Below are 15,569 nucleotides of genomic sequence, written 5' to 3'. Positions count from 1 at the left end.
TGTTTCCCTCTACTCTGCATGGCCATAGGGACCCCATTGTTTACTTCTCCCTGCAGCCATTTCCTGGTCCCTGATGCATGCTTCCCCACATTTTGGCTATGATCTTGCCCAGGTGGCTTGCATGTGACTTCCAATAGCACCAGGGAGAAATGACAGCATGTGAGCCCTAAGTTCAGGCTTCAGGAGCCCTGCTGATTGTACTCTCTGCCCCGCCAGGAGAGGAACATGCTCTTGCCAGCTGGCTGGTTCCAACAGGATGAAAAACATGTGCAGGCACCTAAACCTAAGCCCAACCTTGGCCTGGAGCCAAGACAGAGGAGCCCACATGCCACTGCTGAGCAGCACCAGCCCCACTGCACACACAGGAGAAATAAACCTCATGTTGCCTGCTGCTTGTTACACAGCACTTTTGTGATTAAATGGTACAGTTATTTGAAAAAAAATTAGATTAGATGTTTCTGAATGGAAGATTCAAGGAAGGGGTGTCCTAGTTTGGGCAATAGCAGCCCAATGAGCCTAAGGGTTACTGCCCATGGTGATAGCAATAGAACCCCTAAAGGACTATATCTTTGGGGTGGAGGAGGTGGCTCAAGGTCAAGTTGCTCATCTCTATGAGGGAACTCTCCTCCTAACCAAGCTTGTAGAATTTAGTTTTATTTTATTAAGTAAAAGTTGTAAGCTTCCTCCAGGCCTTCGACACCCTAGGCCGGTTCTGGCAGATTCTTAGCTGTCCATCAAACTTCACTGGCTCCTTTTTCACAGTGCAGCAGTCAGGGCTAGTATATCACTGACCGTCAACTGCAACCACAAGCCCTCTTGCAATTACCTGTGGTCATGTGGCTGACTTTTACCCAAAGGAACATAAGCAAAAGAGAACAGAGCTACGTTGGAACTGGTGTAGCAAGACAGTGGGCATGCCCCATCCATCTTCCCTGTCCTGCCAGCTGCCACCCAGGCCATGCAGACAGGGACAGTGCTATAGGACAGAGGGAATCACTGTGGTCCAACAGATCAGTTACTTGTTATCCATTCATAATGAGTTGAGGGCTTGTTCCAGACCACGAATCAGCAGACAGTTTTTTCCCAGCGCATGACATTCTGGATGAAGAGCATCCATTTGCATTCTGACACACTCTTCTCAGCTCCCTGTGGGCTAATCTTCTGGGGGGCACTGCTCTGGGGAATGGGAGAGGCACAGGATGGAACAGTTACTTGAAAAAAAAAATTAGATTAGATGTTCCTGAATGGAAGATTCAAGAAAGGGGTGACTATCCAGGAGGAATAGAACTGCCTGCCAACCTGGAGTACCTGCTCTGGATTAAAAAAAAAAAAAAAAAAAAAGGAAACCAATGTCTCTTTCAGGTGGATCTTTGCAGTGAGATCTCTTTTTCATAGCAGTTAAGTTTCCCCTAACCAAGTCAGTGGGATTGATCATCTCTACCTGGCACACCTTGGTGAGAACTTTAAAAGGCATTCATTAAGAGAGGGCATCCAACCAGGATCTGTTTGGGCTCATTCACACCAGCTGAATCAAATGTACAATGGTTCCATTCTCTGACAACAAATCATTATCTTTTCTGGCTAGGGAACTAGATCACATCTTACACCTGCAAGACGATGTATCCATTTGCATCTATTTCGTCCCTTCTCTGTGCCTAGGACTGGGATACACACTGTGAATGTGGTTCTGAACAAGACTGATGCAGTTGCTGTTCTTACAGGGTGCCAAGCAAGTCACATAGCCCAGCCTTAGTTTGGTGGCAGAAATCTTGTGGGCTGGGAATTTTGAGAGCAAGAACTGAGGTGAATGGAGGGACCCAGATACATCTTGTCCTGCAAGGGACACACACACACACACACACACACACACACACACACACAAATGGTGTTGCCTGCATTAGCAGAAAAGTTGTGCTTTCTGTAGAACTGTTCCTATACTTGAATGTCTCTACAGTGTTTTTTTTCCTAGTTCCATAGGGTGAAAACATCATTTAGAAGATTCTAAAATTTCTTGATTGAACTAAATGGGAAGGACATTTTTTTTTTCCAACAAGTTAATGTGGAGAGAAAAGAATTTAGTGTTCCTTCAAAGACTTGGAGTTGTAGAAGGCATCAGGCCTAAGCATATCTTAGATAAGTTGTTCATTCATCAAGTACTTGTTGAACACCACTGTGATCCAGGCACTCTGTGTGGGTACAGAGAAGCAAGTTGAAGCAAGCTCACCCAGTGGGAGGGAGCAAGCTATGGATGATCAGTCACCTGTCAGTGAACATCTGTTCACAGAGGAGTGTGGGGGGGGGGACTCACTGCAGAGGCTGGTAACCCAAGAGAGATGGAATCAAAGCCAACTGTAGACTCTTTCCTTTTGATTTTCACTTGGATCACTCCCCAGGATAATACTATTGTATTTCCTTAAAATCAGCCTTTTTCCCCTTACAGGCAGACACATGCACAGAAAAAAAAAACATGTTTTAATGTTCAGTCATGCAATATGTTGTGTGTGCTCACCTAAGAAAGGCACATATGCATTGAATCACCAGATTCTCAGACCAAAGTGTACATTTTCAGCTTCAATCTTGTCAACACCATGTGGATAAGGAACATTAAAGACTCACCAGGGAGGCAAGTCACCAGACCTTGGTGAGGACTAGCCCTCATCTATGACAAGCACAACCACAAGCAGCTCTGGCGGCCAAATCGTGGGCAACAGCATCCTACCAGCTTCTATTTATTGTCCCATTGCTATGGCGCGAGCCCCTTTCACATTCATGGCATTTAACTGTTCAGGAATAGGGCGGGTGAAGGGTCTTTAGACCAGAGAACAGAAAGAGCAGAGGGAGGCTGAGCACCTCTAGAGACCTGTTCCTGCGGCAGTCGCAGCTGAGGGACAGTTGGAGCTCTCCCGCCGGCGCAGCCTAGGGAAATCAGCAGAAGAGCAGTTTCCTTCTCTATTCTATGGAAGAAGTGTGCTTATGGAAGGGGCCCTGTGTTTAGTCCAACTAGCGTTCTCGCTGTTCTCAAAGCGGGCCTTCCGTTCCGTCCTCCACCTCGCGGTGTGAGTGGGCAGGTGCGCCGGGGAAAGCCGCGGTGGAGGGAGGCACCGAGTGCTGGGGGCGGGGCGGGGCGGGGCGGAGCGGAGGTCTGCGGGAGGGAGGCCAGCCCGGAGGTCTAAGACTGGGACTGCGGGGAGGTTGCCCCTGGAAGGGAAGGGTCTGGAACATCAGGAGTACTCTGCAATCACGGTTCCAACACTTTCAGCACTGCCCAGTCACAAAACGTCCATCCTCCGTGCTCACCCTTCTACCTCTGAGATCAGGCTGCCGGTCGCTGCTCTCTACCCCTTGCTGGATGCGAGCTCAGTAAAAGCGGGAGACCGGGGAGGTCGGACAGGGGGCAGTTCACGAAATCGTGTTGGCGTCGAGGATGGGCGGACCTAATCCGGAGTGGGGAAGGCGGGCGCGGCTAGGAGGGGAAGGGAGAGGGGGCACTGTTCGCTCAGCCTCTTTATCACTCGAGGGGAGATGGATGGTTTTCCGGGCCAGGAGTCCGGGCGCCCCGGCTCGCGATAGGGAGACGTCAGAGCGCTCTGGTCGGTGGTGGAAGAACCCCCCAGCCCCCCCGCCCGGCTTCCATATAAAGTCGGGGCCCTAGTGGAGGCTGCAGCAGTGGCGCGGGCGGCAGCGTCGGGAGCTCCTCGGAGGTCCAGTCCTCCTTCGCTGCTCCGCTGGGGGCAGCGCACTCTCCGCCCGGCCTCGCCTAGCCTCGCGGCTGCGATACCAGGGCTCCCCGCCGGCGTCATGGGCGGCCCCGAGCTCCCATTCATCCTGTTGGCGCTAGTCCTCTGCCAGGCGCCCCAGGGGCCAGCAGCCCCGGTGCCGGTGGGCGAAGGGACGGTGCTGGCCAAGATGTACCCGCGCGGCAATCACTGGGCGGTGGGTGAGTGTCCTGGCCGCAAGAGCCGCGCGCTCTTGTCCCTGGAGGGATCAGCCAGCCCGAGGAGACCTGTCTCCGCATCTCAGCCTTTTCGCGGACGGGCTGTGGGGCTTGGGCTTGCTCCGACCCTTCTACTAAAACACCGACCCCGATCTCCCAAACTCCACCCCACCTTTCCCCGTCCCGGGAAGACTGGGTCTCTAACTAACCGGAGACTGGTCCCTGAATCCTTTCCCGCTCGCTCTCTGTGGGTGCGCACCTGCTTCCTCCTCAGGGCGCAGAAGCCAGCGCGCAGCTCTCCAAAAATCCCAACCCTACGCTTCAGCTCATCTTCCCTCCGCATAAATCCGACACTTCCTTTTTTTTTTTTTTTTTTTTTTTTTTTTTTTTTTTTTCACCTAATCTCAACCCGCTCTGGCATGGGTCTCTCCTGGAACAACTTTGGGGAGCGAGGTGTCGCGATCGTGTCTCTGAGCCTAGGTCTAGCCAGGTCCAGGCTACGACTCTTAAGAGCTTGGGCTGGAGCCCCTGCTGCGAGGTTGCGCCTGGCAAAGCCACAGGTGTGGGGTCCAGGGACGCAGCGCTCCCGCCCCGGGTTCCAAATCTGTTCAGCTGACAGTGCCTGAAGGTATACTGTTTGTGGCTCTCCTGAGTTGTCTGGGTCCTGCTCTTTCCTTTACAGATACTATCCCCCCACCCCGCCTTTTGCCCACCCTCTTTCTTTCCAGCCGGCGGGCTCCGCGCTACAGGAATCGCGCGTGCTCTTAGCGTTCACCCTAGCCTCTCCGTTCCTGGAGCCCCCGCTCTTTCTCAGTCTCGGTCTATCTAAACGCACGACTTCGCCCTCTGCCTTAGCGTCTTTCCCATCTCCTCTGCCAACCTCCTGCTCTCTGATACCGGCGTGGGGATTCCCCTGTCTTGATTCCCGGAAGCAAGGCGGAAGAGACTGCCTGGTGGAGGGCGGAGCCGGGCGGGAGGGTGCCTGCCAGGTCAGGGGTCTGCCGAGGGCACACCCAGGACAAGTGGTAGTAGGCAGCCGCCGCCAGCTTCGCCATCACCCGTCACCCGCCGGCCTTTGGGCCTCGCTAAGCATAGCCTCTTGCAAATGCAAGGGGTTCAACATCCCCAGACGTACCCCACCGCAGCTCACTGCACCAACCTCAACCTGGGAGCGGGCCCATCTCTAAAGAGATGGTGTGTGTGAGACAGAGACAGACACGCACTATTTCCTTAGTCAACCACTTAGGACCGGAAACAGTGTGTTAAAAAAAGTACTTATTAATTCGAATATCAACCTCCTGCCACGAAGAGGAGGAATTTGGGGGAAGGGGTGGTGAGGCTGGAACTGGTTTCCTGGGCCTCTGTGTTGCCTTTGGTTTTGTCAGAGGAGAGAGAGCCTGGGATTGCCCGGAGCAATTTTTGTCGCTGCTATTAGTATCATCCTCCCCCGCAGGGTTGAGAGGATTTGTGATCTCCAAGGACCCGGTGGAACCCAGGAGAAGTTGGCCTGGGTGAGGCTGAGAAGCCCTGCACTTCCAGAATGAAAGACACTCACAAGGGGTCAAAGAACCCAAATTTAGAATTAGTAATTCTTAACAAGGGTCTCTGGGAGCTTAAGTCCAGTGGCCATTGTCTGGTATAGCCACCATTCAGGAGGAGGAAAGGTGGAGTGAGCCTTCAGAATTTCCAACGTGTTTTCCTCAACTGTATTTTTATACTAACAGGACTTACTATGAGGTAAGCCTTGCAGGCCCAAAGTAGGAGAACAGAGTTAACTGGGGAGCATGGTCATTATTTCTGGTGCAAGCCAGGCCCAACCTGTTTTGCTGTAGTTCTGCAACATGACTGTCCCCAGGTACTTAGGGTGTCTGCATTTATTCACCCTTCCTAGTGGTAACCCCAAAGTACACAGACCAGCAGCAACCCCAAATGCCACTTTGAAATTTATTATTAAATGTACCCTTTTCTCTTCCCCCTGTTTGTACAGGGTGTGAAGAAGAGCAAGGGAAGAAGGAGGTCAAGAATAATATAAATTTCAGCCTAAAATTACATTATATATTTTAAAAGTTTGTTGTGTGTACACATACCAATGTTGGAATAAGAAGCGTTGGCAGGGACAAATGATGTTAAGTTTCAAGTTTAGCTTTCAGTTATCCCAAACCAAGGCCAATCCTCTCCAATCACAAAGACACACAGTTTAGTTTTAATTAGTGCAAAACTAAAGACACATATTGCTGGCTACAAGGAAGCTGTCAGCTTCCATTTGCAGGCCTGTTAACTGATTTGCTCCTTCCACCTGACAAAAGCAGAGTGTAGCAACAGAAAAGGAGATGACAGCTAGAAAATGTAGCATGCTCCTCTGTGGCTGGATGTCCATGGGAATGTTTGTGCAATGAAAATGTGTGTCAACACACACTATTCTCAATGCTTCCATGCAATGTTCTTAGTGTTGGCTCTTTGATGTGATGCTTATCCCAGAAGGTGGAATTGGAAAGCACCACTCTGAAGCTGCAAAGTGGCTTGACACTGCAGTGCTGACTCAGAAACTGGGGGATTTAAAGTGTGGCGCCAGGACTGGGGGGTGTAGCTCATGGTAGAGCACTTGCTTAGCATGCACAAGAGCCAGGATTCAATCCCAGCCCCACAAAAGCAAAACACAAAAACTCCAGAAAAACTACTTCTTAGAAGTACTCAATACTTTAATCTACATGTTGATGTATATATTTTCTTAAGTTAGCATAATTTTCAAATTTTGACTTCAAGGAAATTCAGACTTGTCTATTAGTGGTTTCTTTAAATGATTAAAAAGAACAGAAGCTCTTTTCTCTCTGTCTCTCTGACCAAGGTTTTGTTTTGCAAATGCCTGTCTTTTGTCTATGCTGAGATCTCCATTATTTTGATATGGACATGTGACAGATGATGATGGGAGGAGAGGTAGAAGTGGGCATATCCTCCATGTTGCCATGGAGACAATGATTTGGTTGACAGTAGCCAGCACAAAAGTGAAATAGGACCCAGGAAATGAGTGCTTCCCTGGGATGTTATAGATGGTGTGCTTTCCTTAATAACCAGCTTGTAGATCTAGTGATGGGGAGCTGAACATCACACACCCACCACACATGAAATTCAGTCCAGTGTCACAGGATCTGTGTTAAATTGATCACAGAATGGGTGATGACTTTATCCTCCCATTATAGAAAGTCCACAAAATTATTTGGCCATGACAAAATAAAGTTCTTGTTTGTAAAAATAATATCTCCATCACCCCTCTGTTTCAGAGCCAATAACTCCTTCCTCATTTCCAGCATCCTGGCTAGATGATAGGCAATTAGGGAGGGCAAGAGGGACTGAGGTCATTACGGGAGCATCAGGGTTCCAATCCTGCCTTCCAGTCATCATGATTCAATTTCCTCTGTATAAATGAAGCTGATGCATCAGAACTTCCTGGGAAGTTGTTCAACATAATCACTGTTATGGCCAAGTGCAAGGTTATTTAGTGGATATCCAGGCACCAAGTTGGCCACGCATATAAGTGAAGAGCCAAGCATTCAGGTTCCCAGTGCTTCAGCTTGAAAACTGATCTCAGTAGGGTCTTAAAATCATGTGACGTCTCCTGTTGTAAGTGACTTAGCAAGGACTTACACTGAAAATCTCATTTGAAGTCTCCCTTATATTGAATTAATTCTTCTCATTTACATAATGAGCCATTATATACTAATATACAGTCTCTGTGCCTTTTTATAAAATTGGAAGGCCTTTTTTCAGATCTTACTCTTTTTTCCAGACCCTGGAATGATGTGTTGCTACCTTGTAGTTTTAGGAAGTTAAAAGGCACTTTGAAACAATATAATGGAATTTGGACTCTGAGCTGACTTTAATCCTAGGGACCTTTGCTAATATCTGTGTGACTTCAGGTAAGCCTCATTTTCACCAAATCTATTATAGTAAAACCTACTGTGGTCTGAATCAAATGAAATAATCCACATTTAAACATTCTGGAAACTGTCAGTTGCAGTATATATGACAGTGATGAAGTTATAATGAGGCTTCTTTGTTGGTGGACAGTGCTCTGGGAAGGGGCCTCTTTTAAGTGACTGAAGGTCTTTCAAATATTGTTTCCATGATATTTGTCTTGAATACTTCTAATGCCAGTCTATGTTGGGACCATAAGGACTTTATCCAGTATATACTTTAAATTAAAAAAAAAACCTTTCATTGATGTTAAAATTTCAAAGAGGTAAAGGCCTAATTTCAGAGAGATGGGATGAGGGAAAGCAGAAGAAGACAACATATGTGTGTAGCTGAAGCAATGGGTTAAAGTATTAAGACGGCAGACCCTGAATTCCCTGCCTGTTTCTTATCCTGTGTTAACTTCATTTGCAAACGTGAATTTCCCTGTCTTTAGCACTTTGGCCTCCTTAATGATGGCTTTATTTGTACAGCAGGTGCATGTCCCTGAGGCCACTTAGAGACACTCACTGACCATCTCAGACATCCAAGAGAAAACCCTGCATTTATGTGGTTGCCAAGTGTTAGTCAGAACTTGTTTCCAGCTTGTTTTTCATCACGCTCTTAACTAATAATGTCCAGGTGAAGTTTCCTAGATTCAATCTCAGCTAAAATTCTGAGAAAGTTTAAGTGAAAAATTCCTTTGGTACATTTGTATTAAGGATAAGAGGAAAGCAACACTTTTCTTTTCTTCTTCTTCTTTTAATCTCGCAAAGAAACACACCAAGGCTTTTATTTTCAGAAGCAATTCAGAATTGGCTGAGGAAGATGTTTAAAGCCCATTCTTCTGTTGGGAATAGAATTTGGTGCACATAGAATTGATGATAGAATTTGAGATTTAGAGGGTTCCTTGGGTTTAATCTAGCTCACCCTATAAATTTTATAGCTGAGAAAATGGAAGACCAGGATATTAAACTACTTGGCTGAGGTCACCTGGCTAGTTCATAGAAATGATGGAACAAAAACCCAGATGTTATGGCTTGGATGTGACTTGTCCTCCCCAAAGCTCCTGTGTTAATGCAGGAATGCTCAGAGGTGGAATGATTGAATTATGAGAGCTGGAACCTCTCAGTAGTAACTGCAGACAGATGGGGTGTGCCTGGAGGAGGTGGGTCACTGGGGTGTGCCCAGAGCAGTGTCCCTCTGCCTTGTCCTTCTGCCATGATACTCTAGAGCACTAGAGCCGAGAACTTGAGACTATGGACTAACCTCTGAAATCATGAGCCAAAATACACCTTCACTCTTCTGAGTTGTTCTTGTAGGGTATTTTGGTCTCAGCGATGAAAACTGACTCCCACACCAGGACTCCTGGGTTACAGTTCTGAATTCTGTCCACCTTGTTGCACATTTTTAACACCGAGCAAAATCTGTCAGAGTAAATAAAATGCTATTTACGCTGCATTTAGAAGGAAACAGCACAAACATAACTGTTTTTTTTTTTTTAATCTTTCTTATCCATTCATTCCCGCTGGTTCAATGTGTGGCATTCTGGTCTGGTTTTGTTTGTGCAGGGCACTTAATGGGGAAAAAGAGCACGGGAGAGTTCCCCTACGTGTCCCAGGGAGATGGCCTGAAGCAGCAGCTGAGGAAACACACTCTGTGGGAAGAGGCTGCAAGGAATTTGCTGGACCTCATACAGGATAAGGAGGACAGAAGCCATCAGCCACCTCAACTCCAGCCCCTGGGCAATCGCCAACCCACTTGGGATTCAGAGGAACGCAGCAACTTGAAAGATGTAGGTGAGGCCAACATACTTGAGAAGTGGGGTGAAAGGTGTTGGAGAAGAGTTAGAAAGAGGGGAAACACAAAAGTGCTTATGATGTAAGTCTTAATAGCCACTCTGCGAGGCCAACACCAACATATGCTTACCAAAACAGCGGACAATTTCCATGCTGTCTTTTATTTTTGCCAGAGTAGATGATTTTTCCTATGGTCCCATCAAAATGTTGTTGTTTCAAAACTTCCCTTTAGGAGTTCTATTAGCAATTGTGCTTATTTGAAGTTACTCATTGATGGCCCTACCAAAATATTTTGATAATGAGGCCATGGACTCTATTCCAGTAAATCCCTGTGGGTCTGCAGATGTGTTTATTTTTGATAAGTACCATGGAAGAAAGAGCCTCTTCCTAGATGTTTTTCAGAAGGGGGCGTTTTTGTTTGCATTCCTATTTTATATGCAAAGTAGTATTTCTTCTATTGGTTCCCAGATCATCGAGTTCAGGTTTTATCCTCATATTTCAAAACTTGGTGAACATATCTGAAGTCAACTGATTTGTCCTGCGTAGGATGTTATAGAGGATGGGGGAAATAGTGATACCAAACGGTCAATGTTTAGATGCAAAGACAGTAAATAAAACAGAGAATAAATTTTATGGGACAAAAGCAAGACAACTGAAAATGAGATGATGATCACTTTTATGAAATTTCCACAAAATATACAAGAAAAGGTAAAAATATTTGCAGTTACAGCAATGGCTAGTTTATTGAATGTTCTCCATAGTTCAAATACTGGGCTAAACAGTTTACCTCCAGTTTTTCAACTTAATGCTCACAGCAGTGTTAGGAGGAAGATTCTTTTACTCTCTCATATTGGTGGGGGTGGGGTGTAATAGGAATTGAACCCAGGGCCTCACACATGCTAAGTACGTGTTTTGCCACTGAGCTATATAGCCCCAGGCTTTCTGTTTTGGAGATGTGGAAACAGACCTAATCACACAGCTTTGCACTGGTGAACCTGGGACAAGAGCCTGTGCTTGGTCAGCCCCAGACAGTGTGTGTCGTGCAGGCCATGTTCCGGGTAACGGTCCTTATTGATCTTAGATACACAGGATACAGGATGCAGCGGAAGGCCTTGCTCCTCTCTGTTTCTGGCAATAAATAATATTGCTTTTCACTTATGGAGCCTGGAGACCTCCCAGCTTCTCTCGTTCATGGTGGTTAGCTCTTTGATTGATGGCCCCCTTGCAGAGGCTCTGGCTGGCTTTGCCAAGCCTTAGTCAGCCTCTCTGGAGGGAGACTTTCTGTTCCACTGCTCTTCCCTCTACTGGGGATTTTTCATGCTAAATGCAAACTAAAAGCTCATCTGTTGCACGAAGCACCTGGAGAGAAAGTCTTTATAGTAGCTTTTGTTCAGAAAGAAAATCTGGATTAAATCAAGCAAGACAGAGCCAAGTGCCAACTTTGTACCGAGCCCTGAGTGAGTCTCTTGACAGATCTGTGTGATAGGTGTTAGGTGATCAGCCCTCCTCTTTGCCGAAGGATCACATGCTGAGTGCTCTGGGAACTTGTGATTGGCTTCCGAGCCCTACCTAGCCATGCCCCACTTCTTGGTCAAGTGCTTTGCCTTCTCATTTGTTTGAATAATAATAATAATAATAATAAAAAAAAACACAAAACCCTCAGAATCGATTTCTACAAACATTGAAATGGACTGACTTTCACAGTGCATTGGAAAAATACTACTCCCCAACACACCCACCATGTTATCAATCTATAGTGCCTCATTTGTTGAACCAAACAACAGTTCTAGTTCAAATTGCTTATTTTCCGAACTTGGCTCACATCTTTGAAATCTTTTGAAAACATTCAAATCCTTCAAGGATCAAAACTTTCCTATATTCAGAAAAATTTCGGAAGCTTCCAAGACAATTGTGAAAGAAAATCCTCCAAAAAGGTCTCTGAGTGGTAGTATTATAGGATTCATGGAGTGGGAAATGGTGGGGAGTGACTGCTTAAAAAGGGACTTCTAGCCTGGTAGGTAGCACGTACCTATAATCCCAGCAGCTCCAGAGGCTGAGGCAGGAGGATCATGAGTTCAAAGCCAGCCTCAGAAACTTAGTGAGGCCCTAAGCAACTCGTCGAGATCCGTCTGTCTCAAAATAAATAATAAAAAGGGGTGGGGGCTGGGGATGTGGCTCAGTGGTTAAGCGACCTTGGGTTCAATCCCTGGTACCGAAAAGAGAGAGAGAGAGAGAGAGAGAGAGAGAGAGAGAGAGAGAGAGAGAGACAGACTGACTTCTCCCATTGTGAGCTAAAAAAGGTAATTTTTTCCTAATCTGGCCTTGCTCTCTGTTTTTATGCATTGCTTTTATTTTTACAGGTTTAGAAAACCCATCCCATTTGATTCCACCTCAGGTTGAAAAATAGGGACTGCAGACCAGTCACATAGCCTTTCCCTGGTGAAACCAGGGCAAGAGACTGTGTGCCAAGCTTTGGGTATATTTTCCAGAAATGTGAAAAACAAAACAGAGACCAAGACAGTTTATCACTCCCCTTTGCTTTGGAGATTCTGCCTCAATGAAAGTGTGTTGTTATGAAAACTGAAAACATCTTATAATTATCTTATTCAAAAAGAAGGGGTGCCAAGAGAATAATTCTATTAGAAATCCATATATCTTGCGGTGCTGGAGAGAAGCTTAATAACTTAGCCAGAATTAGCAGCAGGAGCTTCAGAAGCTGAAGGACTTTGCTTAAAATTAAAAACTACCCACATATGCTCTCTTCTCCCACCGTAGTAATAAAGCACCAAGTCCTGCTGCCAACTCTCCCAGAGCTGGAGGTAGACATCCAGAGCATTTCCTATGTTTTGATGACAAAGACATTTACTTAATTCAGGAAGATGTGTGGGAATCTGCACTGACTCTGGATTAGGGCAAATGGGCACCATTTCCAAGGATAACTTTAACCTTTCGCCTGCACTTTCCCCACGAATCTTCTCATCCTATCCTGAAATCAGTGGAAATTTTACCCCATGGTTTCTAATAAAGCCAGACAGCGTGGGGGTTGGCTCCAGGGTGTGGCTGTAGATGGTGCTGACTTCCGGTGCCAGTATTAGTTAGCCTTGGGGGGTCTCTGTGATTGGGTCCCAAGCCACTGTTTTCGGTAGCCTTGGGTTTTTCTTTTTAGTGGACATGAAGAAGGGGTAGAGGGAGGGACTCCAGAAGCTGTTCTGGAAAGGAAGTAGAGGTGCAAGTTTGTCCTCATTTATAAGGGACCCCTCTCACTGTCCCATCAAATCAGTATGAATAGGATGAAGCTTTTCTTTCTTAATCTTTGTAATGCTCCAAAGGAAGCTCGGCACACAGAACAGGCAGCATACAATCAGGAATAACTGTCGGTCCTGGCAGTTTCTATGGAGGAAGAATGAAGGCAGCCCCCATCTCCAACACAGCTCCTCCTTACCCAGCCGCCTCTGTCCCAGGTACCCTGATGGTGCCAAGCCACAGGGCTCTTCTTCCTTTCCCCGCCTTGAGCCAGTCCTCCCAGTTCAATATTTGAGCCAATGGGGGACATCTGTGTCTCTTCCCCAATGTCTCTGACTCCTCCCATGGACAGCAGCTCGCATGGCAAGATGGATGGTCTCATCTCCAGCAGCCTGGCAGCCCTTGGGAGGAAGGAAAAGCTAATTGGCCTGTGTGGGAATTGAACCCAGCCCCGGGCTCATTAGTACCTGCTTTCCAGTGGAGGCACAGGGCAGGTAACCATTTGCCTCTGAACAGCAGTAGTGTCTTTATTAGGAACAAATGGCCCGTCTGGAAGCTGGGGAATCTGAATTGCCGGGGAGCCTTGAGAAGGGGAAGGAGCTCTAGTTTCTCATCTCATTGGGTAAACACTGCTATGGGACCAGAGAAGTGTTTTTAAATTCTAACTTCTCTTTCTTGAGTCTTAGTTAAATGGAGCAGAAGCAGCAGCAAGCAAACCACACTACATTTAGAGTGCTGGCAGAGACCCCGACTGAGCTCCCCTTCCCGGGGTGCCCCATGACTACCAGTTACAGTCTAGGTCTGGGAGCGTGCGATGGTGCAGTTTGGAAACTGGCTTTGATTGGTGTTACCAGGCTCTGCCAAAGTCAGCCAAGAAAGAACAAAAGTGCATGTCCCCACCCCCACCCCACCAGCTGCTACCCTAGGTGTCAAGTCCTGGGGATTACACTTTTCACTTCCAACACTGGTTACAACTGCCTGAGAAATCACAGCAGGCACAAGGTAGGCAGATGCAACAGAAGACCCCTCCCCAAATACAGCAATTCAAAAAGCGGAGGTCAGTTTCTCTCTTGGGGGTACTGTGGTGCTCAAACACTGCGTGGTCAGAATCATCCCTAGGGCTCACACGGGCAGGTCAATGCCTCTCCCCAGAATTTCTGAGCCAGGAAGGCCGGGCTGACCCAAAAATTCATCTTGTTTTCTAATGAGCTCCCCAGTGAGGCCAAGGGTTTCTTGCAAATGGATTTGTCTTCAGGGTTAATAATATGTCTGCTTCACTCTGCTGTTTTTCCAGTTGGCAGACTCTCTGCTCCAGCCTCTCCAGAGGAAGGAAGGGATGCCCAGCTGAGGGACAATGACCTCAGAGGAGCCAAACAAAATCCCTGAGAGACTGCCTTCCGCAAGTGTCACCTCTGCTGGATCTGCAGGATCTCCTTTGTGCAGAACATCTAACCATCCTCGTATCTCTCAACCTTGGCTGAGTCCGTGATTTCCAAGCAGCATCTTCTGGTCTGAACTTGTTTGCTGTAAACGATTGTCCCAAATGAGTCTTCCAATGAAGCTTTTGCCATCTTGGCTCTTGGTTGATTAGGTCCAGGGCCCCCATCTGTCATCGTTCACAATAAAAGCTTAAACCCCTTGTCTGAGGGGCAGGTTGCTCTCTTATTTCAAGTCCAAGTGGGAGGAGAGGGGACAATGATGAACGGGACAGCTAGCTCGATGGCGTGCTTCTGGGTTTGCTGACTAAGTCAGGCCGAATGGTCAGCTCTGCAGCTGAAGGCCACTTACCGAGGCCTTGGAGTGAAGAATGGCCTTTCCAGGATCTCACCAGTCTCTCTATCATTGCCAGCTGCTGGGCTGGGTTGGAGATGGAGGCTGGCTGGCCCTCCTTATCACTTAGGAAGCCCCTTATAGTCAGTCCTTATCACTACCTATCAGGTAAGTTGCTGATGTCATCGACACATTCCCCATCCTACTCCTATAAGCTGAGAGTGATCACTCTCATTTAAATGAGCCAACAGAGGTCTAGAGAGGGCAGGTGACTTTCCCCAGGTCACACAGCAGGTGGAGCTGGGATCCAAATGTTCATAGTCACAGATTTTCCCCAGCACGGCATTTTAAACCTCCCGTTCATCATGTTTACCAAGTATCACTGGTTTTGTTTTTGTTTGGGGGTTTGTTGTCTTTTTTTTCCTCAAAACTTCCTTGCCAATCTTAGAGAGGTCATCCCCCACGCCAGATTTGGTCAGCAAAAGGCTAAGATGAACTCGAGAGTTTGCCTTCCCTTTGCCGCAGGCCACTGATGCTCCCCAGCTGCATTTTATCAGGGTGTTTGCACATCCACAGGTTGAGAAGCTTCCTGACAAAGGTTTACTTTCTTCATTTAGGAAAATCACATCTGAAACCTTAGAGAGATTTATCTTGTTCTGGTTTTGATTGTCGAAGAAACACAAAGAGGTGACGTGTCCTTTCTCATTTCTTCTAACACTATGTGGATTCAAAGCTTCTACAAAGTGAGGCCTGGGGAACTGGGAAGACGAATCTCCTCTTCCAGCCCCTGTTCTCTACCTTGGGGGCCTCCTGGGCCTCTCTTCCCAAGAACTTGATCCTGGGTTTTGTCAACTGAAGCCCATGCAGCTGCTGAT

At 47.1% G+C, this 15,569-nt stretch overlaps 1 protein-coding gene across 2 annotated transcripts; it reads left to right on the top strand.

Annotated features, from left to right (window-relative positions):
• Window positions 1-3,798: 3,798 nt before the first annotated feature.
• Grp (gastrin releasing peptide) lies at window positions 3,799-14,392 on the top strand. 2 transcript variants are annotated; one of them, XM_026393214.2, is made up of 4 exons: window positions 3,799-3,937; window positions 9,454-9,681; window positions 12,899-12,913; window positions 14,219-14,392. In XM_026393214.2, exons 1-4 carry the CDS (start codon window positions 3,799-3,801, stop codon window positions 14,308-14,310), a joined length of 474 nt encoding a protein of 157 aa, XP_026248999.2. In that variant the 3' UTR covers window positions 14,311-14,392. The 2 variants fall into 2 exon arrangements, with proteins under 2 accessions (XP_026248999.2, XP_026249000.2); XM_026393215.2 differs by lacking the exon at window positions 12,899-12,913 and having other exon boundaries at window positions 9,454-9,677; window positions 14,219-14,371.
• The last annotated feature ends 1,177 nt before the right edge of the window (window positions 14,393-15,569 follow it).

Source organism: Urocitellus parryii, chromosome 13 (assembly GCF_045843805.1).
Source record: "Urocitellus parryii isolate mUroPar1 chromosome 13, mUroPar1.hap1, whole genome shotgun sequence".
Lineage (NCBI taxonomy): Eukaryota > Metazoa > Chordata > Mammalia > Rodentia > Sciuridae > Urocitellus > Urocitellus parryii.
This window is presented reverse-complemented; position numbering and strand designations above follow the sequence as displayed.